At 36.6% G+C, this 24,719-nt stretch overlaps 3 protein-coding genes across 5 annotated transcripts in view; 1 reads left to right on the forward strand and 2 right to left on the reverse strand.

The window, feature by feature from the left end:
- CWC27 (CWC27 spliceosome associated cyclophilin) overlaps positions 1–5,205 on the reverse strand; it is a 92,172-nt gene extending 86,967 nt beyond the window's left edge. Inside the window, exons 1-6 of one of the 2 annotated variants that reach the window (XM_066568986.1) lie at positions 5,077–5,204; positions 4,348–4,444; positions 2,703–2,815; positions 1,369–1,512; positions 547–645; positions 283–386 (exon numbers count right to left, since the gene is read on the reverse strand). In XM_066568986.1, coding sequence (XP_066425083.1) covers positions 283–386; positions 547–645; positions 1,369–1,512; positions 2,703–2,815; positions 4,348–4,444; positions 5,077–5,118 — 599 coding nt within the window. In that variant the 5' untranslated portion in view covers positions 5,119–5,204. Of the gene's footprint in view, positions 1–282; positions 387–546; positions 646–1,368; positions 1,513–2,702; positions 2,816–4,347; positions 4,445–5,076 lie in introns of both variants that reach the window. The other variant, XM_066568987.1, reaches the window with a different exon arrangement.
- Positions 5,206–5,478: 273 nt separating this feature from the next.
- Positions 5,479–14,861, forward strand: SREK1IP1 (SREK1 interacting protein 1). The gene is made up of 5 exons (XM_066568896.1): positions 5,479–5,538; positions 7,965–8,012; positions 9,624–9,764; positions 11,980–12,058; positions 14,257–14,861. Exons 1-5 carry the CDS (start codon positions 5,526–5,528, stop codon positions 14,444–14,446), a joined length of 471 nt encoding a protein of 156 aa, XP_066424993.1. The 5' UTR covers positions 5,479–5,525; the 3' UTR covers positions 14,447–14,861.
- A 6,426-nt stretch (positions 14,862–21,287) lies between these two features.
- RGS7BP (regulator of G protein signaling 7 binding protein) overlaps positions 21,288–24,719 on the reverse strand; it is a 34,438-nt gene continuing 31,006 nt past the window's right edge. For both annotated transcript variants that reach the window (XM_066569460.1, XM_066569461.1), the window contains 2 exons: positions 23,846–23,916; positions 21,288–22,317 (listed from right to left, as the gene is read on the reverse strand). In XM_066569460.1, the coding sequence (XP_066425557.1) occupies positions 22,226–22,317; positions 23,846–23,916 (163 nt within the window). In that variant the 3' untranslated portion in view covers positions 21,288–22,225. The remainder of the gene's footprint in view (positions 22,318–23,845; positions 23,917–24,719) is intronic.

Below are 24,719 nucleotides of genomic sequence, written 5' to 3' on the forward strand. Positions count from 1 at the left end.
GGTTTTTTACCTGCAGTGTCATCTCAGTCAGATGACTGCACTTTGTGGGACGTGAGAAAGACAAACTACCTTCTATTATTTTCAACAAACTATCACCATCCATGAAACAGTTACAGCTCAGCAGATGCACAGTAACGTCTAAGTCAGAGAAACTAGATTTACAAGACCCCACCTGCCGGAAACAAGGAAGTGCTTCAAAGGCAGAAATGGAAGTAAAAACCTGCCAAGCTACAAATTAAAGGTGAAAGAAAATGAACCACCGTTTCTGTTGCATATATTTACTTTGTGCCTTTTACTTTGGACTTTTTAGTTTCTTCTTCTGGTTTGTCTTTCTTCAGTTTTCTGTTTGGTCGTGGGATAATGTCATCAAAAGGATTAAACAAAACCTGTTTAAAAAACCAGTATTTTAAACACATCTTTAGTAAATATTTTGTAATTAAGTAGCTCAATATTTTAAAACAATATGCAAAAGGACAAGCCAAATTTTCTGAACACTATGCACAAAAGAATTTTAGAATGTCCCATTTCAAAACAGAACATACTCACCTCACTGCTTCTTATTTTGTGTGGACTGAGAGGTCTCTCTTCCTTGTCAACTTCTACTTCAGCCAGGCGCAACATGTTATATATTGTATCCCCTGTAACCTGGCAAATTTACAAAGAAAGGCTTGAAAGTTCATGACTGTAATTTGTGTTACTTATTCTGCAATATACAAGGCAATTACTATGCAAATAATTTTGTAAGAACAAGTGCTATAGGGAATATTGTAAGCATGTAAGACTTCTAAAAGACAGCAAGTACAATGTACAAAAGTTTGCGTTTTTTAATTTAATGGCAAAAGTTGAAGGAATACAGGTAGTTTTGAGAATGTAGGCAGATGAAGATGTTGAAGTATTACTGTGAGCTATGAAACAGGAAAACAAAAACCACTGAAATAAAAAAATATTTGCTTTATTTTCTTTTAAGTAAATCATGAGAGTGTCAAATTCATCTCATGTTTTTCATCGTCCTGACTCTTCTTGAGTAATTAGAATCAAATTAATTCTAAACGGAATTTTCTAACATGTCATTAGTATTAGATGAACTGATTAATAACAGAGCCATAATAATACAAATAAGATTATTTAAAGGCAGCACAACATGAAAATACAATTTAGAGGAATAACAACAACAAAACAGATAATAACAGGAGCAATCCATAGAAACATTTCTGCCAGATATAGGAAGCAAAGAGAATGGAGAGAGCATAGAAGCACTAAAATAAATTTCAAATGCACATAGCAGCAAACAATATCAAACTGGCCTTCAGAGAAACTTGTAGCAGCTTCTGTCAGACTTAAACTGGGACTCCAATTCACGTAACAGACCTTTCCAAAGATTGTGTGCTTGTTGTTAAGCTCATCTGCACGACCCAATGTAAAGAAAAACTGACTCCCGTTATCGTGGGGCCCAGCATTGGCCATAGCAACAAGTCCTCTTCGATTAAATCGCAATCGTGAGTGGAACTCATCCTGGTAAAGGCAGGACAGAAAAGAGAACAACTTCAGTATAAAACTATCTTTTCACTCCTTTAGCTGCAGCGTGATAGGAGATAGGAGTGAGATTACTTACATCAACATGCACACACAGAAAAAAATGCTGCTAGTTTTCTTTTGAATTCAGGCAGTAATAAATCCCAAGTATTTTGAAACTCAGTGCCAGAATTATATTTAAAAGTTCCTACTATTAGTGGCAAAAATTATTTTTAGTCAGTATTTCTAATCCCTAGTGGCTGTAATGATGCAAACAAATGAACAATCTTCAAGAGAAACCATAAACACACAACAAACAAAATTAAAAACTAAATATCAATAACAGAAAGACACATTACTAATTTAAAAAATTCTAAGTTCTGTCTTGTTAATTTAATCTTTTTTCACTTATTTCCTAAATATCAATTGTTATTCATTGTTTTTATTTGCATTTGTTACACCCCTAATATTAAGAAAATAAAAAACATTTTAGAAAGTAACTGCATTTCATACATTTCTTGCAAAAATACTATTCTTGACAACAATTACTGTATTTATGTGAAAAATAAATTTAGATCCTAATTCATGTAAGGTTACTAAAAGCACAATAACAGGTTGTAATAGTAGAGTAATGCAAAAATCCATAGGAAGAACATTTTCTAGAATTAGGAAGACAAAATAGGACTCCTTTCAAAGCAAGGAGAACATGAAGAATACCACTGTAATATCACAATGCTAGACACTGCAATACTGAGATACCCACTACTGTGAAGCAGCAATGCTACTACAATATTGGTAATTTTTGCTTTGTTCTCTGCTCAGGTACCATTCCCTCCCACAAACTTCAGGCTCGTGCTAGATGTAAAAGTCTAGCAGCAAGAAGGTGGAAGGGTCAGAAATAGGCTTTGCAGCTTCAGTCACAAATTACAGGTGCCTGCCCCACCTGAAATAAAACAGTCAGGCAGAACGGAACACAGCTGCTGAGCCCCCAGGTTTATCATTATACCAGCATAGCTGGGTCTAAGAACTCTCAATTTAGAAGAGCATATTCAAACACACTGAAGCAGCACATGAAGGCAACTACTGCACATGCATGCACTTCACATAAGATTTGATTTTTCAGAACTTGGTAGGAAGAACAATGGGTAGAGAATACCAAACAAATTAATGTGTAAGTTATAGATACACACCTTGAAAGGAGCTCCATAGACTGACTCTCCTCCTGATCCAGTACCAGTAGGGTCACCCCCTTGCACAATAAAGCCAGGCACTACTCTGTGAAATATTGTGTTATTGTAATACTCTAAAAAAAAAGAAAAAAGAATAAGATATTAAACTTTGATATAGATCATGCAGAGATGTCCAGAGAATGAAGTTCCAGAAAGCAAATACTGAAACTAAATTCCACTGTTGGCTTCTATTTGGTTCCCTTATGTTCTCCACAGACTTATGAAATCACATCCTGTGGTGTCACATGTTTCTTTTGCAAAAAATCTTGCCCATCACTGACAAGATGACCTTGAAGAATTACAGTATTTTCAGCTTTTAAGTTTTTATTACTGTAATGACACTATCAAAATACACCAATTTAAAAGGAGAACTAGAAATACTGTGTTCTGTCCTGGATGAGATCTCACATGCAACATTAGCAATACCCATATACAGATGATTTGCACTTTCACTCACCAGCATAGAACACTTTTCATCACCTATACTACTATACTGTACCTAAACCAATAATTTTTGCAGAATGAAATATGTGGTACATTTTGCTCTCTAAATTATCTTCTTTAATCTATCTATTTATCTGATAGAGGTTACAAGATCATAAGAAAACAAAAGTAATGAAAACAAGAATTTACCTCAACCAAACCCCTGGTTGATACAACAATAACAAAAAATAAATCTGCAGCATGCTGCAAAACAAAGTAGGGTGTGCAAATGTTGCAGCGTGACTAGACACAGTCGTGGATGGTTATATGCTGGGATATTAATGAGAAACACTTAAATGTATTACCAAGCACAAGATGCTATGCAGCAATTAAAAAAAAATCAGAAAGCAAATAAAGCCCACTGAGTATACACGAACCTTTATCATGGGCTAAGGAATTCCTTTACCATTGCAAAAAGTCTCAACATTAGGAAAAAGAGATGGGACAAAACAGACTGGATCTGTGCTGGAGGCACAAAGCCTAGATTGCTATTTTTGTTTAACAGATGAAGGCTAAAAGAACACTTCACAATTCTACAAATGCTTAAATGGGAGAATAACATGAGTTAGAAAACATATAAAGGTATCAAGTCTTTCACAGATTTTTGTTCCAGTTTTCTCAGTAGGGAGCTTCTCATTCTGGCACCCACTACTTCAGTGAAAAGTTTTACAGATTTTTTATCAACAAAAAAATACAGAAATTGAAACATTAGGAGCACTCACAGAAAAAAAAAAAAAAGGTAGGGTAAATTGTGATGCAGAAATGAGAATTTTGGAGAATGTCCAATATTGCATCACTGTCATTTCATGCACACATTGAAGTTGCTATACTTTGTAGATATTTGCTGGAAGTAAGCCTCTCAAGACTCTGAAAGACAATGTTTCAATACTATGTTGTCAGTTTAATTTGAGAAAACCATCCAAAATTTTTACTTTTTTTTCTCCACCAGCTTCATTGGCAACCTTAAAAAACATTTTCTGACTGTAAATTAATAATTCCTTAACAGAAATAAATCTATTAACATACCAAAGTCAAAACGTAATTATGACTTTCATTTTACAGAAAGGCACCAAAGATGGCATAGAAATTAATTTCAACAACTCCCATCCCATTCAGTCATTACCTTCCATACATAGCTGGATGAAATTTCTGCATGCTTTTGGTGCTTCTTTCGACCATAATTCTATATCTATCTCTCCTGCTGTAGTTCTCAGCAAAACCTATAAACATACAGATAAATGCAGCCTCAGTTTTATTGTTACTTAGTCACTGATCAACGAGTATAACTGCCTAAAAAAATAAATCTGAATTTGTTATATTTGTAAGAGTGGTAGACATTTAAGTGTGTCAGGTAGCTACTGTTAGTTCTAACATTTCCAGAACTTGAGATAATGCTCTGAATCAATATGTATAATAAAGATGTATAATATAGCTGTAATAACATAACATAACGTGGCTGATGCTTTATAGAAACTTAAGATGCCCTTTATCATTTCTATAACGAAACAACATGGAAAAAAAAAACCCCGTAAATATCCAAAGGTATCGCTCTTACAAGGAACATCATTACATTCAGCGAGAGATCATAACAAAATTAAGGAGGTAAAACATAATCGGGAATAGAGGAAATTAAATTAAACGCTCCGAGGACTGCTGTGTTTTACGTCTCCAGACATCACGCATCACGCCTCATGCTTTGACTCCAGCAGCGTCAAAGAAGTAACTTTAACCAAATCAATCCACCACAGAAACAACGACCTCCCCACCCCCAATCACCATGTGTTCCTCTCGCCTGTTCCCCCATAACCCAACAACATACAACTTCTCCAGGATTTCGCCCTGGCAGCCTCACCTTCCCGTTGGTGGGCGGCTCCTGGATGTAGATGTTGCTCATGGTGAGGAAAAGACCAGCCCGGCGGGTGAGCCCTCCCCAGCAATTGACGCGAGACCCCCTTCCCCTCCGACACTTCCTACCGCCCCGAGCTGCCCGCCATCTTGGGCGCCCGTATGCAGTTCAGAGAAGAGGGGGATGAAGTTGCACAAGCCGGAAGAAAGGATGAAGGAATGAGTCCTCGGCCGGAGCCTCTCCAAGATTCACTGAGAAAGAATGTGTCTCGACAAAGATCCGCAGGCTTCTCCACACATCTGTGGTCCCCCACCGTGGCTCCCGCCCTAGAGGTGCTGAGGTCCCCTGCCTTCCCTGGGAGTGGTGCGGTCCGGGAGTGCGCCGGGCAAAGCCTTCCGGCTAGGGAGAGACGTCGTTGCGCGTGCGGGCCGGTGCAGTCCGGAGAGGGCGGTGGGATGGCGCTGCCGGGTGAGGGGCGCCCGTCCGGGGCAGGGGCAGCGCCGGCCGGCTCCGCCCGGCAGCCTGGGGACGGGAACAGGAGCGGGAACGGGAGCGAGCGGCGGGGGCGGTGGACAAGTGGGACAATTGCGCGAGTAGGGCGGGCGGCTGTGCGCGGCACGGGGAAGCGTGCGGGGGGCGGCGGGCGCTGCTCCGGTCCGCGCTGCCGGGGGCAGCGGTAGGGAGATGGAGCTGGAAATGGGGATGGGGATGGGAATGGGGCCGTGCCCCTGCCCATGCCCGCGCTGGGCAGGGGCAGCGCTGCGGGCGAGTCCTCTTGGGGGTGCGGGGCCCCTCCCCGAGCTCTGGGTGACCCAGCGCTGCGTTCTCATGGCCCCCTCTGAGGTTAGGTGGTTGTCAGACTTGGCTTTTCCCCTCCGCTCCGGTTCTGGGTTAGTGCTTGTGTCCCAGTAGGTTGTGCTTGTGAGTCAGGGCAGGCAGAAACACCTGCGCGATTTGCTCGGTGAACGCGATCGCCATTGCTCCGTAGGGTTTTCTTGCCCTGAAAAACCGGGAGTGAGTGGTTCGAGAGCAGCTGAGCAGGCCTGAGCTTTGGTGATCTGCTTCTCTGACGAAATGAAGACCTTCATAAGCTTGTTCGCATTCTAGAAGGAGGTTTTGAGGAAGACGTGTTTGCATTCAAATGTTTCCAAAGGTTTTCTTTTCAGTCTTATGCTCCACTGAACAAATGAAGTCCTTAGTTTTGTGCCACTTACTGTCTTGAGAATTAAGATGAAGGAAGAAGGAGTGAGAAAGGAAGCTTCTTGCAATGAGTTTGCTTTAGTCAGCTAACATTTCATCAAGTCTAAACCCTTGCTTCTAACATTATTATTTAAAGCCTAAAACAATAACAAAATTTCAGTCCTAGGAATTTGGTCTTGTTATCTGCTGGGTGTCTCTTTTGGAGATCCTGACTTACACTGCAGATTTCTGTATGGTGCACATGACTGTACTGACCTCCCTTGGCTGCAATACCAAATCTTTCTTTACCTATGGGTCAGCTATGCAATGGTGTTGAGGTTGACTCAAATATTTCAGAAAATTGGGACAAAGTAGGTGGCTTGTGTGATCTTGTTTTCTAGTCCCAAGGAGTAGTGAACAAGCAAATGCTGGTTTGATTGTTTTTCTGATGTGACATTGCATTGGTATGCTTTTGATTTTTATTTTGTGACTCTTCCTCTATGTTCCCTACCTCCTTATCTCACTCGTGGGTGTCCTTCTAAAGGTAGTCACAAAACAGGGACCTGAACACTGCTGACCTTGAAGGGGATGTGTAATACTAAGGGTTTGGGATCTGCAGAAAATAATCCATTATAATGGAATGTATGGATCTTTGTTGCTTGGCTTTCCAACACTCTTTAAGGCATACACCTGAGCTGTCCAAGTTTCCAAGGTAGTTTTTTCAGCTTGAGGTTTGAAGGTTTCTGTTATTTTGAGTAGAATTTTCTAAAGACACTGCTTGTTTCAGTAAGTCATAGTTTAAATTAATGGGACTGATGTAGTCAGTTTCTGCTAGTATATGACTGCTTAAGGTGCTGGGGTGTTTCTGCTGTGTTCAGCTGGGAGATAGAATGGCATCCTTTGATTTTGGGAATTCAGTTGTCACTTTCATTACCAATGGCTTAAATGATTAAAGTTAAGATTGATCTGTTGGGGGGTGGGGTAAATCCCTGGTGCTTCTCCTGCATTGTGTCCTACTGTGTCTGTTTAACTTAACTGTTGTCTCACATGGGAGAATCACACACTTTCAATAACTAAAATTTGCATTATTCAGATCCTTCTTCCTGTTTAGAATCCAAACTTTACTGTTACTGTCTTCACTTTCTTACACATTTGCTTTCTTTCGTTTTTTTTGCTTGGTCATGTTGTCTGAATTCAGAATAATTTAACAATTTAACAATTGACTTTTTAATTTCCTTCTTTGTTTTCAAGGATTGATTTTTGATTTGGTTTGGTCTTTTTAATTGCCTTGTTAAGTCAATTCTTATTATTTAAATATAAAGCACTTCAGAGTTTCCAGTGAATGCCTTTCAACATCCTCGCACTGCTAGAATTTATATTGTGTACTACAGATCACTGGAATGTTAGATGTCTATTACTGTGTTCATATTGTAACTAAAAAAGTGGAAAGGTCACAATAAATCAAATTAGGATTTGGCAATAAATTTTGTAAGACCAAATGATCTCTAGCAGTTTAAAATAGGCAAGTGTGTTCTGGTAGATTACTGCACAGAAAAGTAGCCTTAGAAATGCAGTTTTTTAAAGAGATCTCTGTGTACTTAATACTCATGAGGGGTGATCACTTCTGGCTGTGTATTGACATTATCAAGCCACATTTGAAAGAAACCTGAAGGTTCACCTCAGCAACACCTAATTGGTGAAATTTTCTCTTTCAGGTGGAAATAAGGATAATATCAGAGCTGGATGCAAGAAGTGCGGATACCGTAAGTCTGTAATAAGCAACATAAAGTTACAGTGTTTTCTTCAGTTTCCAATGTTGGTTGGAACTGCCTTTTGAGGAGAGGGGAAAAAAGGAAAGAAGTATTCTCCCTTGTTGCCCAGGCATTTGTCAGTTTAAATTACCATGTTATCTTTCTTCTGTTTATTTCATGTTTGTTTTCTGGTTTCTCACACTTATCAATGCTCCTTGAGTGTCTCAGCAAAAAAATTATGCTATTATATTCATACATACTGCATTTCAATGCAATTACTTGAGAAACTTTGAATTGAAAGCACCTTGTTTGATATATACTGAGATGAGCACTTGTGCTTCTTCTGAATCTGACTGCAAAGAGGCAGGCATTTCAGTTGAAGTTAAGTACAATCTAATTTACCAGAAAAAATAGTTTAAAATCTGTATAATCTTTTATTCTAAGAAAATACTATTGTGTGCATTTTATATTTCAAGAAACAGCTACCTTTATTGCTTACAGTTTCTGCAGTTGGCATTTAGCTCATGCTTTGGATTATACACTGATTGTAAATGCCTGTGGCTACTTTCCTGATTAATGGAGACAGGTCTTAGTGAAGATTTCAAATTTTTAATCACTGACTCTTATTTTTAGAACATTGGATGAACAGACACTATTTTGTACTGAATTGTCTTGAACTTTTAGCACAGTGAGTTAAGCTGTTTGGGTTTTTTATATGAGTGTTACATTGGGTGACAGGAAAAAAAAATTTTCTTCATTCTTTCACTTCAGGCTTTTGCAACAAATTTTGTCAATTACTTGCTTTGTGTATCTGTTCTTTCAAAGAACAGTGGATATAAATATAGATTTAGTGCTTTCTCTCTACATGCAGCAAGTATCAGAAGCTTTCTGAAAGAGAAGGAAACTTGTAGTCATATCACATGATCCATGTTTATATGTTTCTAAAATCTCTGTCTTGAAGGTGAAGTAGTTTGTCATCATCCTTACTAAGAACATGATCTTATTTCAATTACTCCGTGACTTACTGTCTCTCCCAAACCATATCTTCCTTTTTTTTAAATGTCACTTTTTTTTTTTTTTTTTTTTTTTTTTTTTTTTTTTTTTTATTTTATTTCAATGGGTGTATTCAGCACAAGGTTTCTAGCTGGTCATGATTATTAAGATGCAACTTAGAAAACTAAAAATACTGGTCAGGCAGTAGTTTAGTCAGTATTAAGTGCTGGCTGTTAAAGATTATGTCTCATGGGCAAATACAATTCTACAGTTTCACTAGAGGGAGTTAAGCAATGCAACACTGCAGTTTTTGAAATATTTCATGCTGCATTTTTAGGTAATTTCTTAGGAAATACCTAAGACTATTAAAAAATAGAACCTAAAGTTGGAAAAAATTTTCAAATTAGCAGAATAGGAGAGAGGCCGTAAAGCACTATTGAATAGAAGAGCATTGCACAACCTGTTATATTTTTGGAGAAGTTTCAAAGTGAGCTTTCTCCTGCCCCTTTCACAGATCACAACCTGCCTTTTTTCCTTTCACTTCTCAAAACTGAATAATACAAAAATCAATGTTTTTGATGTTTTTTTGATAAAGTGTAATTTTTCTTTCTGTATATTTATTTTGTTCAGCTGGTCATCTGACATTTGAATGTCGAAACTTCCTCCGAGTAGATCCTCAAAGAGATATTGTTTTAGACGTTAGCAGCACTAGCAGTGAGGACAGCGAGGAAGAGGAACTGCAGAGATTACAAGCCATGCGTGAAAAAAAGAGTAAGGTGTTTTTTGTGGGTTTTGGATAATAGTCTTCTGATGTGCAAGGACTCTCATTTTATCCTTTTTGATAACTACTTTTAGTTCTTCTAGCCTGTGATTTAAAAATAGGTCTTTTACTTTATGTGTTTAGACTTCAGAGGTTTTATACACACACACTCTTTTAGTATTATGATTAATTCCTTCTATAGTTATTAATGTACCTGTTTGGAATATCTCAAAAGGGGCTCCTAAATACAAGAGATTAATTCATCTTTTACGAAGAAGCTACTTAGAAGAAAATAGCATGAGTGTTCTGAGTTAATCTTTTGATTATGACATGTAGTTTAAACATGTCATATTCAAAAGATTACTTCTAACTACTGAGAAATATGACACCTGAATTTCTCTCCAGTTTCTAAGTAGGATTTTGATTGAAACCGCTAGTAGACTGGAATTCAGTCATTCATATTTTGAGAAGTACTGTTCTATATTTGGAAGCTCTGAGTATCAACTCCTTGTCAGAGTGAGAATAGATGAATTGTTTATCAGATACTTGAGTTCATTTGAATTTGGACTCCAAAGAGGTTGTGCACCTAAGAAAGAAGGGGAGTTTCACCTCAGTGTGTTTTAAATGAATGAACATTCTTCTCCTCAGCCCTCCTGTTTTTCAGTACGTTTTGTTCTTTTGCTCTCGTATGTGCTGACGTTTAGTTCCTACGGAAGAGGCTATTTAAAAAGGAAAAGGGGCAGATAGAACCCTATAGTTAGTTGTATACTTCAAAAGAAATGGATGGGCTGTTTATCAAGATTGTTGAATTGGTACTGCAATGGTACTTTCTTGGAACAAGTCTCTTTGGAAAAAATACTTACCACTTACTATGTACTTTTGAATGTAAAAATTGGGTTTTTTCAGTCCTAAGCTTATTGAAGATGGATATCTGCAGGAAAAACAGCTGCTTACTTGATCTTCTAATCTTCCTGGTTTATTATATGTTCTTTTCCAAATTGTGGCTGCTGTGTATATTGTAAGGAGATGTGTATCTTATATTCCACTTATCCAGGTAGAATTTTGCCATTTTCTCATCTTCTCAAGATTTTGCACTATTTTCTTTAAAAAATACTTGTTGTTCACCCATTATCGTTCATGTTTTTTCATTGCTCCAAATGTAATTTGCTCTATTATGTCATACTAAATTATTTCAAGTTCCACTCCATAACATACAGACCAATAATTTGTTGTAGCAAAGGAATAACTACACTAGCATTCAGACTTAATGGAAAGGGTCATAGGAATAAAATTAAATACTCAAAAATGGCTATCTTTTTTTAAGGATAAATTGTAAAGGCAGTATTTTCCTGTTAGTGGAATGTGTGTTTATGTGGTGGATTTGCCTTTTGGAGAGTTCAAAAGTACTTTTTGAACTGGTATATAAAAATCTAAGGTTCAGAAATTTCATCAATGTCATAAAAACATTGCTTGTAAGTGAAATGTGAAGTCATGCTACCACACTGTAGAGCATTAGGGCAGGGGGCAGACACAACCAGATGAGGGGAGACTCTTTTGCTGGTTTCTGTAGGCAGTACATTGACAATTAACTCAAATGTGTCTCACTTATGGCACTGCTGTTTGTGAAGCATGAAATAGGGATGTGTGGAAGTAACTTGGGGAAGCCTAACAGAATATTATTTTATTTGTTCTAGTTTTCAGACTTTGACATGTATGTTAAATGTTAAAACTGTTAAAATACAGAAGAATCACAGAATCACTAGGTTGGAAGAGACCTTCAAGATCATTGAGCCCAACCCATGCCCTTAAACCATGGCACTCAGTGCCACATCCAGTCTTTTCTTCAACACATCCAGGGATGATGACTTCACCACCTCCCTGGACAGACCATTCCAGTACTTTATCACCCTTTCTGTGATAAAGAACAGATATGAAAATGTGAATCTGGTATAAATGTCTAGGAAAAGGTCTTTTTGCTACATTTTACAGGCCTTCCTTCATTCTTAGTGCATAGATCAATGTCAATACAATGTAAGTTGTGTATAAAAGTTTTGCTGCTACTGCAATATATTTCTGAAATTGCTAAACTAACCAGAATTTGGGGAAAGGAAAAGAAAGCCTTTTAACAAGAATTTTGTAGTAACTTGACGTTGCCATTGAAGCTACTTTTTAATGCTGATCTTAATTCAGACAAGTGTTTTGTAAACTTTAACTTTCTACCTATAGATCTAAATGAAGAAGAAGAAAAAAAGAAACAAAAAAGAAAAAGCAAAGAGAAAACAAAATTAAAAAGATCAAGGAAAAGGTAACCTTCACACACCTCTTTTCATTTCAAAACACAGCTTTAGAAATATTTTTGATACTTGTGTTTTCTCAGGAAATACTGCTTCTATTGATGCAGCATTATTTGCAAATACTTTTTCCATTTGAAAGGTTTTCTGTTTTCCAGTGAGAACTGACTAATGGTAAGGTAATGGTAAAATAATGGTAAGGTAAATGTTCTTAGATTAGTGGTGGAGTCGCAGGCTTTCTGCTGTGCAGTTAGGATCACAGGAGTCTTGAAAGCTCTAGCAAGCTGCAGGTCTGCAGATCAGAGAAAGCGGAACTGCCCCTGACTGTCCAACTCTAGGCAAGCTGTGATAGAAAAAGAACAAGTCAGGAGGATTGTGGGGTTGGTCCCCAGCCTAGCCAGGGTGGAGAAGGCTCTCTGAAAATGGAGGGACTGTAGGGTTCTTTGTGTGCAGACATGCATGTGTAAGCACACCTGTAGGCACACACATGTGCTCTGAGTAACTTGCCATTATCAAAAGGGAAACTTCTGTAATATTGAACAGGTGTTGAGTTTTAGTCTACCTGTTAACATAGAAGCCTAAAAAGAGTGTTACTCCAGTTTCAGAGGAAAATGTCATAATGCCCCAATGTATTGCGGATCTGAGTTCTGGCCTGTGGACTGACTTGGTTTTTTGAGGTTTTTTTGCTTTTTTAAGGTGAGACTATAGATGAAACTAATGTTTCGTCATTAAGACAATTGATAAGACAATATGCTAGGAATTGCACTGGAAGGTATAAACTGTAAAATGTATATGGAGATCACAAGAAGATGTACCTCCAAAACAAAGAAACAGGATTTAATACTTGTTGTATTTGCATTTTTCTTTTTCCTTATTTATATTGTATAGCTTAAACGTCCACTTTTGAAGACAGCCCTTACAGTTGTGAAGAAGTAGAAGAGAAAAGAGTCAATCTGGTTGTCGGTTTTGTGATAAACGAGTCTTACTCTTTAAAATTTTTAAAAGTTTAATAAGGGATAAAGCAAAAGTAACAGCGCTGGATGCACAGCCGTAGCCAGATGCATGTGGTTAACTATAACAACTTTTCTTACATACTTTTTCATTGCCTTGGTCAAATGCATATTCATGAAGATTAAACATTCCTTTGAATTTACATGTTCCAAGAATTATTTAGCTTAGTTCAACTCCTGGCCGCATCTTCTTAGAGTATGTGCCACAATGCAGATGTGACTTAAGAGTCTTGTATTTTATTTTCTCACAAGACCCCCTGATCTGTGGTTTGACAGCTTCTGATAGTCAAAGGGTCAGTGGTAGATTTCTCCTTGCTCTTCCAGTGTTATTTGCCTGGTTCTTTTTCATGTTATCTTATCATACAGATGTTTTGGCCATTTTTACAAGTATTTTCAGTTAATATTAGCTATTTCACCATTGTCAATTAGTTAGAAAAATAAAGGCATTAATCACTATTTCACAACTACAATTACTTCTACAAAAGTCAATGGTATAATATACAGCACATAGCCTCTATTTCAATATTTTGTAAAAGCTTAAACTGTAATATATATCTGTCACACTAAAATATACAATCTATACAGGGATTAGCGTATTGCCCATAAAAGGCTGTCAAATTATACTATATAAAAAGCAGTTAAAAAGAGATTACAAAGTGTACTATATCAAAGTAATTTGCAAAAGCCCATATATAATAGCGAAAGCCAACAACTACATAGTTATCTATAACAGTTTTCTTTACATTCAAGTAATAGTTAATCAAGTAAACAATAGCATAAAACTCCCCTCTTTAGTATTCATGAATATTTAATGATTTATTGTCCTCATAGTTTATATATGTATGTAATCACTCATCACTGCTGGTTAGAGACCAATAGTATGAGCTGCAAGAACATAAAAATTTTTCATAACAATTTCTCTTAGATTCTTGCATCAGAGACATATATCTGAAGCATTAATTAACATTGTTACTGATCATGTGGTATTTAAAAAACAGAAGCATACTGCTTTTCTGGCATAAAAGTTTTGTTAGAAAAGTAATAATTTAAGTTAAACATGCAGACTCAGATATCATAAGCTTTCCAGTGGATGCTACTGTACAAATTCTACACCAAATGTGACATTACAAACATGCTGACACCTTAAATTATTGTGTCATTTTCCTTCTTTAATTACATATTGATCTGCATTTTTTTAATAGATCTTCCTCATCTAGTTCAGCAGAAGAGGACGAGCCAAAGTCAAAAAAACAAAAATCACACAAAAAAGAAAAGGAAAAGGGGAAAAAGCATAAATCAAAGAAAGGAAAGCATCATAAAAAGGAGAAGAAGAAGAGACGAAAGGAAAAAAGTTCATCTTCTAACAGTTCAGACAGTTCAAGTAATGACTGACATGGTGATCTGTTTTGGCTTTCGCTTCTGCAGAGAAGATGATTTTCCTTTCATAGCAAGTTTATTTATGCTTTGCAATGCTGTTTAAAAATGGGATATATTTTTTTGAGAAATCTATTAGCATACATCAGTGCATCAGATTATTAGATGGACCATTATATGAAAAAAACCTGCTTTTCTATTTCAGGTTTATTAATACTAAACCATGCAACTACTTCTTCACTCTTATTTTTAATTCAGTTGTGATTGTGTTTGAAATGCTTTACAGTAGGATGTGGTCAATTTCAGTTCACAAGCTTTTGTTTAGAAAGATATGGACTGAAATATGCTTAATGTCAGAATGGTTACATCAAATTTGTAAATTCAAGTAAGATTTTCTATTACCCTGTAAATAAATAAAATGTTTTACACAACAGTTTCTGTTTACGTACATTAATCAGTAAGTGCAAATATGAATCAGTGTTCAGGTCCTGAGAGGGGAAGAATGAGCAATGAGAAGCTAAAAAAGATTAATCCTTCAAAATTATCTTCTAAAATTGATCTAGTCATAGACTGTGAAACATGATTACACATTATTTTGGCAGGATCACTATAACCAAGTTGAAAATAAACAGAAGCAAGCAAAAGCTGTCAATTTTTAAAGTCCTTTTTCCTTGGGTTTTGTTCTTTTACAAAATGTTATGGCCATTTCATCTTCGACATAGATGTAAGGATGTCAAAACAAGACTTCTGGTGATAAACTATTTCTTCATTCATGTAAATTGTTATTAGCTTCACTTTGCACGAATCAGACTTTTGAAAGCTAACCCTGGCATAACTCCTGCTGTTCTACAGGCCCCAAGTAATGACTGCATCCCTGCTACTCTGCAGCCTCCAAAGCTCTTGCAAAACAAAGGTGATGCTAGTATAAAAGAGTGCCATTCCCTGTCAGCTTATCTCAGATACAGAATGAAATGCCTATTTCCAGAAAGAAAGACATGTGAGTACTATGTGGCATGGGCATGGCACATGCATAGAGTAGTGAAGAGTCAACAACCTCCCTTACAATAAACTCTGAAAAATGCAAATCAGTCTCTGGCTATAGGCACAGGAAACAAAAGCAGATACTTGGTGTTTCCTTCAGTCATCTTTCCCAGGTAGTGGAAGAGAAATATGCATATTGGCAATTGAGCTTCTAAGCTGGGAAACAAACCATGCTGTAAAATGCACCAAGGCTTGGAACAGCTGAATTGAAACTGAAGGAAGCTCTTGTTTCACAAATAGCCAAAGGAAATACCCATTCACAGCACAAAAATTACAGCTTCAGCATTCTCTGCAACTTGTGAGACTCCAAGGAAAACCCTTCAGTCTCTTTCACAATGTAGAGTAACGTACATTTCTTCAATGTACCTAGAATAATTGAAAGCTCATTTCAACACAAATAATTTTATATAACAGGTATTGCCCTATTTTTAATACATATCAGATGAGGACCATTGAACAACAATTCAAGAATATTTTTCTCTTTAAATTCTGCCAAAACTACACTTCCATGCTTAGTAGTTTTCACGGGCTTTAGAGGCATTTTAACAATATACTTGCCATCTTCATAAACTTCTGAAGACTTTTACCTGCTACTAGCATTATTTTGCAGTGTGAGGACAGCGGTGTGTACATCACTGATTGCAATTTAATATTCATTTCCTGTGGTCATGCCATTTGGGTTTTGCCTTTTTTTTCCTTTTATATGTTCTCTGTATTCTTTACACATAGATTTGTAACACTGTCACCTATTGTGTTAGTAGTTGGTGTTCCTAGCAGTTCTCCATGGCCTTTCCCTAAGGAGAAAGATAAAACAAATTCCAGAGCTCCAAGCCCCGACAGGTATAAGGTACTATCTTGGTTCTTCCTGTGAACCAAGGCTGAGAACAACTCTTTGAGATACATTCTCATGGAAAAAGTAAAACTAGTGCTGAAGAGGGGCTCCAGAGGAGGGGCTTGACCTGGGGGGAATTGTGTCACCACTTGTCCTCCTAATTGGTGCTTTTTATCCGTTATGCTAATTTCCTAAAACCTATAAAAATGTACTCACCCCTGTGGGCGGGGGTGGGCTTTTGTGGATATCTTTCCATAACTGCTCCTGAAGGCCTTCAAGTAAAGATCCCCTTTTATATTACCTCCTTAATAAAAAGATCTCAAGTTTAATTTCCAGGTTGGGCAAAAAGGCAACGGTGTTACCACAACATGCTCTACTACCATTGAAATTTGTAGGAATATTACTTTAAAGATTTAGTCATTTGATAGTGTCAGCTTGTGTTGTTTTTAGGACTCTTTCCTGAATATTTCCTGCAGTTTAGTCAGATACTTCCTCTGTTGTATTCTCTTCAATGGTATGTGTTGGTTCTTGTGCACTCTGCAAGGGAGCATAAATGATGGACAAACAAAAAGTCTTAGCCATAGGTACTCAAGTGTTAGAATAAAAAGAAAAATAAATTCTTTGTGATGCAGTATTATTATACAGCTTTATAACTGTAAGGTTTTGGCTTCTTTTTCCTTTCAAAAATAAGTCATAGTGAAGAATCATAGCTCAGAATTGCAATAACTCAATTATGGAAAGAAAAAAATTGCAGCATCTAGCTGTGAACTTGGAATGGACTAATAACATTTACAGGCTTGTTCTTTAAGCTGCTGAGATAATGCATATTGAACTCTGTATTTACTCAGTGCTTTTTTAGTTGACAGCAGGAAAGAATGTCATAGCTGCAGGCCCCTCTGAAAAGTATCATGAGTAATGAACCTGACATGGTGCTTGTTATCTGTTTCATGTAACAATCAGTTCTAGGAACTCCTGGGATGTATTTTTAGATCATCTTTTGCAATTCCTCACGTCATCGCTCCCCAGTCAAAAAAGGACACAAACTCTATGTATGCAAAACAAAATGTCACACATGCCAAACTTTTTCACTGAACTGATGATTCAGTTGTGCTCTGAAGTCTCCACAGTAGAGCCACTGTTGAAGGTGCTAAAAGGTTTTACTGACATTGCCATGTCTTGGGCAGCCAACCTCCCTTACCTTGTGAAAATTACCACATCACAGATTCTCTTGGGCAAACACACACTTGTTGCCTCCTTACTACAACGCCTCTGCCCCACGGCAGTAGTACCTGAGAAAGGCATTAACAGAAATTCTAAGATGCAAATCACAGTAAGTAATAATAAGAGTGAATAGAGAAAAATATGTCAAAAATGCTTCTGTAGTAAGAATGCCAGTACATTTATACTGCTCACAAGAAGTTCTAGTATAACAGTCTATGAAGATGAATTTAGGTAAAAACACGAAATGAGGTGGTGGTAGCAGAAAACAAAAGAGGTGCAAGAATAAAGAAACCTAGCAATAAAGGAGAGAAATCTGAAAACGGCTGTTTGGTAGTGTTCATTTAAATTTCAGCAAGATGTACTGAAGATGTGGTTTAGTTTTCTGTGTAAGCTAAGTATTTGTCCCACTGAGAAAGTGTACTGTAAAGGAATGATTAATCCTTATTTGTCTGTACTGTGTATTTTCCTGAGGTTTTAATCTAGCATAATAGTTTATAAAATATCATGGCAGAATTTTGACCATCAGAGAATTTTAACAAAGAATAAAGTTGACCTGGGAGAAACACATTGTATGTGTTATTAATTGTCCAGGAGTAGATTTAGGCTGAAAATTGGTAGAAACTTTGTTTTCGTCAAAGAACTGCAGTCCCAGAAGAGCTAGAAATAATTTCTGGAAGAGGGACCTGAGCACATATAATGGGTCAAATGACCCATTGCATTAGACAGCAACAGACTGGACAAATAGAAACAGGGGCTCTCTTGGACACTAGAATTCCCATTACTACTAGCACTTAATACATTTTTAAAAAATGGAAGCGAGAGAAATACCAATCAAGGAATTTTAGAGATGACACAAAATAAGGTAAAGGCTCAAAGTACTAGTGAGATGGAGACTGGAAGTTCAAAGCCAAGTGAGTTCAGGGTGGAAAACGTCTAAAACTGGCAACATGAGGCTAGATCTGGACAACAGATTATGCATATGCTGGGAACAGCCTAAGTTGAAAAAAACCAAACACTGCATTAGAGGGTACAACCGCCAATTAAAGAATAAAGGTATACCTCTTCAAACATGGCTGGGGATACTTTTGTAAAACTGCTACAAAAAGAAAACAAAACAGAATCTCAGGGAAAACAGTTTTGGATTTGAGATGAATTATTCAGCTTTAGAACAGTTAAAAGTCATTATTACAGCTTTTGCCACACCATGATCCCTAGAAAATATGTCCTGGCCACCTATATTTAGCCCAGCTCAGTTCTTTTTGAAGCAGAAGAGGTTGATAGTGCTGAAGGTTGATTGTACCCTTGGTAAAGGGTAACTTTTCCTGCATGTCAGTCAGTGCCTTCAAGGTCCTAGAACTTAAACAGGACCACAATCTTCCCAAAATACTGCTACAAGTCTCCTCATTGACTGGAGTAACTTACGACTAAGTACAAGCAGAAGATGTATCTTTAGCTTCTCTTGCTTCTTGTCCATGAAGCTGGACAATAGGTATGGTATCTCTTACAGAGGTAATAAGGAATTTCACCATTACACGGATGTGAGACCAATAGGCATTTAATGCACCACTGTATATTTATTCCTCAGATGGGATGGAAGTTGGTTATTGTATTTCTCCCATTCTCTGACACAGATTTTCTGAGTTGTATTGGATATAATGGACCTATTATGTAAATTAACATGCTGATTTTGCAGGGTAAGTTCTCATTTTGGGTAAATTAACATGCAACCTGCCGCATGTGTGAGTGTGCCGTCTACTGCTGTAAGCTTGTATTTTGATTCTGCTCTGAAAAATGTAGACCTTACAGTGTACATAGATATTTGATTTCTTAGATTGGTAATTTATGACACATGAAATATTTTTTTTCACATTAAAAAAATGGTATCTTTTTCACATGAAATATCTGTGAAAAAAATGTGCTACCAGTGGAAGGTGGCTATAAAGAATTTGAAAAGCTGGAGCTGCACAGTTTTAATAAAAAAAAAAAAAAAGAGTTGCTGAAACGACATATTTGGTGGGAAGAGGAATTTTTACTTGCTTCCTGAAAGTACCTACCCTGCAAAGTAATTATGGTGCCTTTAACTCATAACACTTTCAAATAAAATGTTCAAACTCCAAGAAGGATTCAGAAAGCATTCTCTTCTCCCTCAGTATTCTCCCTGAATTGCTTGTTTCCACATGTTTAGGAGTTTAAAGTGAAGTATTTCAAAGTACTTGGAAAGTAAATAATAGTTCTAAATAATCTCTAAATAATTTGTGTATCATTTCGCTGAGGGAGCTTTCAAACTCTGATCCTACATTGCTGTATTCCATTAAACTAAAATGTAGTAATATCATTAACTTTTATCTTTCTTTTACTGACATCATGTTCTGGGGCTTAAAAAGTTTTATTTCCTTTCAAGTAGTAAAAGATAATCCACTACATTCCTAAGTAAACCAATTTTTATCCCTTGACATCAGTTCAGATACTTACCAGGACTTGGTTCATGTCACTATCTGTTAGGAGAACTTCCATTCACCCTTAAGTGGCTATAAAGCTTGGGAATTACAGCATGTCTCTAATTAGGATTAGTAGCAATACAAAAGGCTTCAGGTAAGATGCTAGATTGCTTAGAATTATAGAAAGGCTTCAAAATGAACAAAGACTGCCATTTTAGCAGTCTTTAGCTGAGGAAGAAGAAACACTGCCAAAGTTTCCAGAATAACAAAAGGTACAAGGATGCATATCATTGTACATTTTAATATACTGCAGTCTCAAAGGGCTTTGAAGACAACATGTTCAAGTCTATCACAGAATGTGATACTTCTCACTGAAGTTAGGGAACTTACTGTGATATGACTGATGTCAAGAGTTTGGTAATATTAAGATGTTTATACATTTGTCTCACTAATGTATATTCCATTGTAATATCTGTGGTTAAAACACAGAGATATGAGCTGTCATGTAACTTGGCATATGAAATTCCTCGTGATGATATATGGGCAGGTAATGAATTAGACAAGGTCACTGCTTTATCTGCCCATCTGATTCTCTGTGTGTATCAAAAAATAGGACTTTTAAAGAAATCTTGTATAAAATTTTCTTTCCCCCTTTCTTATGGCATCACTGTACATTGTCTTGAATTCATACACTTTTTTTGGCATTAATGTCTTTCTTTTTCACTTATGCTGAAAAAAAAATTAATTGGTTAATTGTAACTACTGATCAGTTTTGCAGACAGTATTTTTGATAGTTATTAGACACCAGGAGTTGTTTTTCCAAAGTTCTAGCAGTTGCAAAATCTAGTGTATCTGTGGGGATGGAATCATAGAGTGAGTCTCTTGCTTTGAGACTTCTCATGAAGACATGCTAGTGCTGAATGTTAAGGACAACAGCTCTGATTACTGAGCACAAGGTTCATGAGAAATGTGCAGAAAACTTTAAGGAATTAACTCAGAAAAACATTGTGCTGTGGACTTCGATTCCATTCTTCTTAAAAACGTTGTTTGCTCTCACAAGCACAACTTTTGTGTGTGTAGGAATCTCCCCATTTCAGATGCTTTGGAATATATATGCCTAAGAATAGTTCATGACTTGAAATCTTCAAATACATTGAAGTTACCTTTTTTGGTGCTATATAAAGAATTTAGTCATGCACATTTTTTAATCTCTCTTTGTAAATATTCTTGTTGAAATGGAAATATTGTCACAAATTTTTGTAGTACTCTGACAACAAAATTAGAAAAAAATACATAGTCTGGCAATACAACTAGAAACAAGACAACATTTAATTTAAATAAAAAACTTTATTAACAATGTAAAACGTTTAGTATCTTACAGTCTGAGATAATTTTGGCATGCCTTATAAGATCAATACTTGATATGCAGACACCATGCTTCGAATTCTACTGGCAACAAAATGGGTTGGTGTTGTGTTTTACATTGTTTATTTTAATACACCTTCCTTTAATAAATTATTTATTTTTTTCAAAAGCTTGTAGATATACTATTGCCTGAAAATGGAATTTGTTGCTTCTAAGCATTGTACAGTTTATAGATATTATGATTTCTCTGTATTTACAAGTCCTATCTATTTTCATATATGATTTTTTTATCATAAATTAAGATATTTTTCTATAAAGCTTTGAAGTTGAGATACAGTGGAAGACTAAATATGAATGAGAGCACAAAAAAAGCAACTGGAGATTTTGTACAAATTCTGTTACAATACTGTTTGAATGTCTTAGAACTTTAATAGTTTTGCTCTTAAATAGTTTCCTATGCTTAAAGACTGTGAGAGAATGATCAAATGTTCTGCTATGCTTAAAGACTGTTATAGTATGATTTTAATATGATACTAGTAAGAGTACTGTACTACACACAAACTTTTAGCTGCAGCTCAAACAATTAAAAAAATCCTCTAAAATTATATATGAATCATAATTCATGTGTCTTCTTTGAGTGATTGAAAGTAAGCATGCAAAACATACTTTAAAAAGTTTTAAATATGCTAGATCTATTCCACAGCCATTTTTTGACCACCATAATTTGAAAGTATTAAAACTCTTAGTTGAAAAGGGGGATGGAGCAGAAGACAAAAATGAATAGCCTAGTGTAGAAAATATAATTTATAATCAAGATTAGCCGCTTTCATCTTTTCAGTGGTCAAATAATAGTGGTTTAATCAAAGTCATGATTTCCATGGTGCTTCTGTGCCTAATCTTCTAACTTGAGACAAGACAACACAATCCAAAGAATCTTCGCTTCCGTCTTCTTACCAGTGGATAGGGAGTCAAGTTTAGGAGGCTGCTATCATCTGTGATGAAAAACCCCACGTTTTAACACAAGCAAGTACACATATGCACAGAAAAGAGATTTTATCATTTATGTGTCCTAGCAGCACCTACACGATCACAGAATCATTTATGTGTCTAAGATTGAGTCCAACCTGTAACTGATCAGCGCCACATCTCCAGAACATGGCACTAAGTGCCAGGTACAGTCCTTTCCTGAACATCTCCACCACCTCCCTGGGCATTCATTCCAATGCTTGACAACCCCTTCCGTGGTAGATCCCATAGAGCACAGAGAAAATAATAACCTGAATTTTGAGACTTCTCATGAAGACATGAGAGTCTTACAAGAGAGTCTTACAATACTAATTAACAGGATCTCCATAATAATGATGATGATTACCTGATCCTGGGGCATATCTCTGAGTTTTAAAACCCTGGGATGCTTCCTATCCTGCTACACAGGGGCAGTGATTTTCTGGTCATTGTTGAAGGGCAGTGTTGACACCAGGCAACAAAGAATTCTGTATGCCTTTATCTCTGTTCTAAATTCAAGTTTCTCTATGCATTATATGCCCCAATTTGTCTTTCCTTTCCTTATTTCCAGCATACTCTTTTCTTCTAGACTAAGCCTGGACCTTTCATCACTCTTCCAGTCTTTACAATGGTACGTCTGTATCACTCGTGATTCCCTTTTACCTTTCAATATAGTTTTCAATCAAGCTCTCCTACCATGAAATCTTACTTGAATAATGAATACAATCATTCTATATTCATCTCTTAGCATATTATGATGAATGCCAGGCTGCTTAGTTACTTGGGATAAGATCTAGGACACATTCAATACATTTCATCAGCTGCCACTGTGCAAAGACTGCACCACATTTAAGGAACACCCATTATCAAGAAGAAATCAAAAAGAAAAATTATTATCTTACTGCTGTTCTCACAAAAAAAGAAAGTGTGCCTGTAGATGTGGAGTATTTAACATGCCAACAAAATGAAGGCCCATTGCTAAATACATGCATAGAATGGAGACCCTGCCCACCTGTGCATTTCTACGGGATACCTGATAGCTGTCTGTGGGAAAAGCAGCCTGGTGGCAGACTCAGGGCAAGTAGCTTTTCTACAGAAAGTCAATGTCAGGTCACAGAAGCTATAAGCCTTGTAGAGGTGAAGCAAATCTCATCACTCAGAAGGATCCAAGGATCCCTGTCATAGTCTGTGCAAATTGCACCTTCATTACCTTTGAGAAAGAAGGACTCCAGTAACTGCAAAGTAGTTCTGTTCCTGCCTTTGTATCACCAGGAAAAGTCTATTATTTTATCTACAGATACTGTATCTATAAATTCCAGAATATCTCATGTGAAACTCAAGAGGCCAAAATCACATACTAGATTCTGGCTCCACTAAATCAGCAGGGAAGAGATTTTACCTAGATTTTTCTTTTTGTAGTTTCCATAAAAGGACCGCATATTTTTTTGTATATAAAGAAAGGAAAACCCTTAAATTATCTTAATTTGTATTAAATAAAGAAAATTCAAAACTTACCTTGATTTTTCAATGGTAAAGGCATAGTCTCCCTGAGTTTACTTAAAAGGTTTTTCATTTCTCTCATATCTCTGTGGATACAACAGTTTAAAAAGATACAATGGAACAACAATTGGAGACTGCATGGGGTATGGCTCAGTTTTATATGCAAAAACAATGGAGCAATAAACACAAAAATCTATTGAGCAAGCATTTGGTTTACATACATGTCTCAGAAGATGCGTACCAAAAGAAAGAGCAATGAAATTAATAGGGGAGCACTTTTATAAAAGTCTGATACTGACTTCCTAGTTCAAATTTATGACCTATTCTGCCACTTGAGTACTTAACATTAAAAGCCTCTGGGGGCACAATGTGACCCTAGAGGCAACATACACAATATGTCTTAAAATTAATATTACCTAGTACTAATATAATCTTCATAATCCTTATCAGCATTTTGTAGCTTGCACCATGAATGTGTTTCACTGTTCAGAAGAAAATTACAACAGATGCAACTAACCCTTGGTACTTAACACTGCACATTAAATGAAAATTTTAGGAATAGGGCTATCATTCTCACCTCCTTGGGAGGACTCTGGCATTAGATTTTCTGGAAGGGAGATGATGGAAAATATGATAACAACACATCATCTCCATAAGCAAATCACGTTTTGATACATTTTGAACGAGGCCAGAAATTTCCTAAGAGTTTCCGTTTAGCACACAGATGGCAGACCTACAGGCTGGTAAAGTCTTAACGCTTTCAGGATTTAAATCCAGTATGGTCTTGCTTCATTCTTCTACACATAAAATGGTTCTCAGAAATGCAGCAGCATGATTAGTATAATCACTAGTGCATAAAAAATTGCACTGTTTATTCTCTACACTATGG

This window comes from Molothrus aeneus, chromosome Z (genome assembly GCF_037042795.1).
Source record: "Molothrus aeneus isolate 106 chromosome Z, BPBGC_Maene_1.0, whole genome shotgun sequence".
NCBI lineage: Eukaryota > Metazoa > Chordata > Aves > Passeriformes > Icteridae > Molothrus > Molothrus aeneus.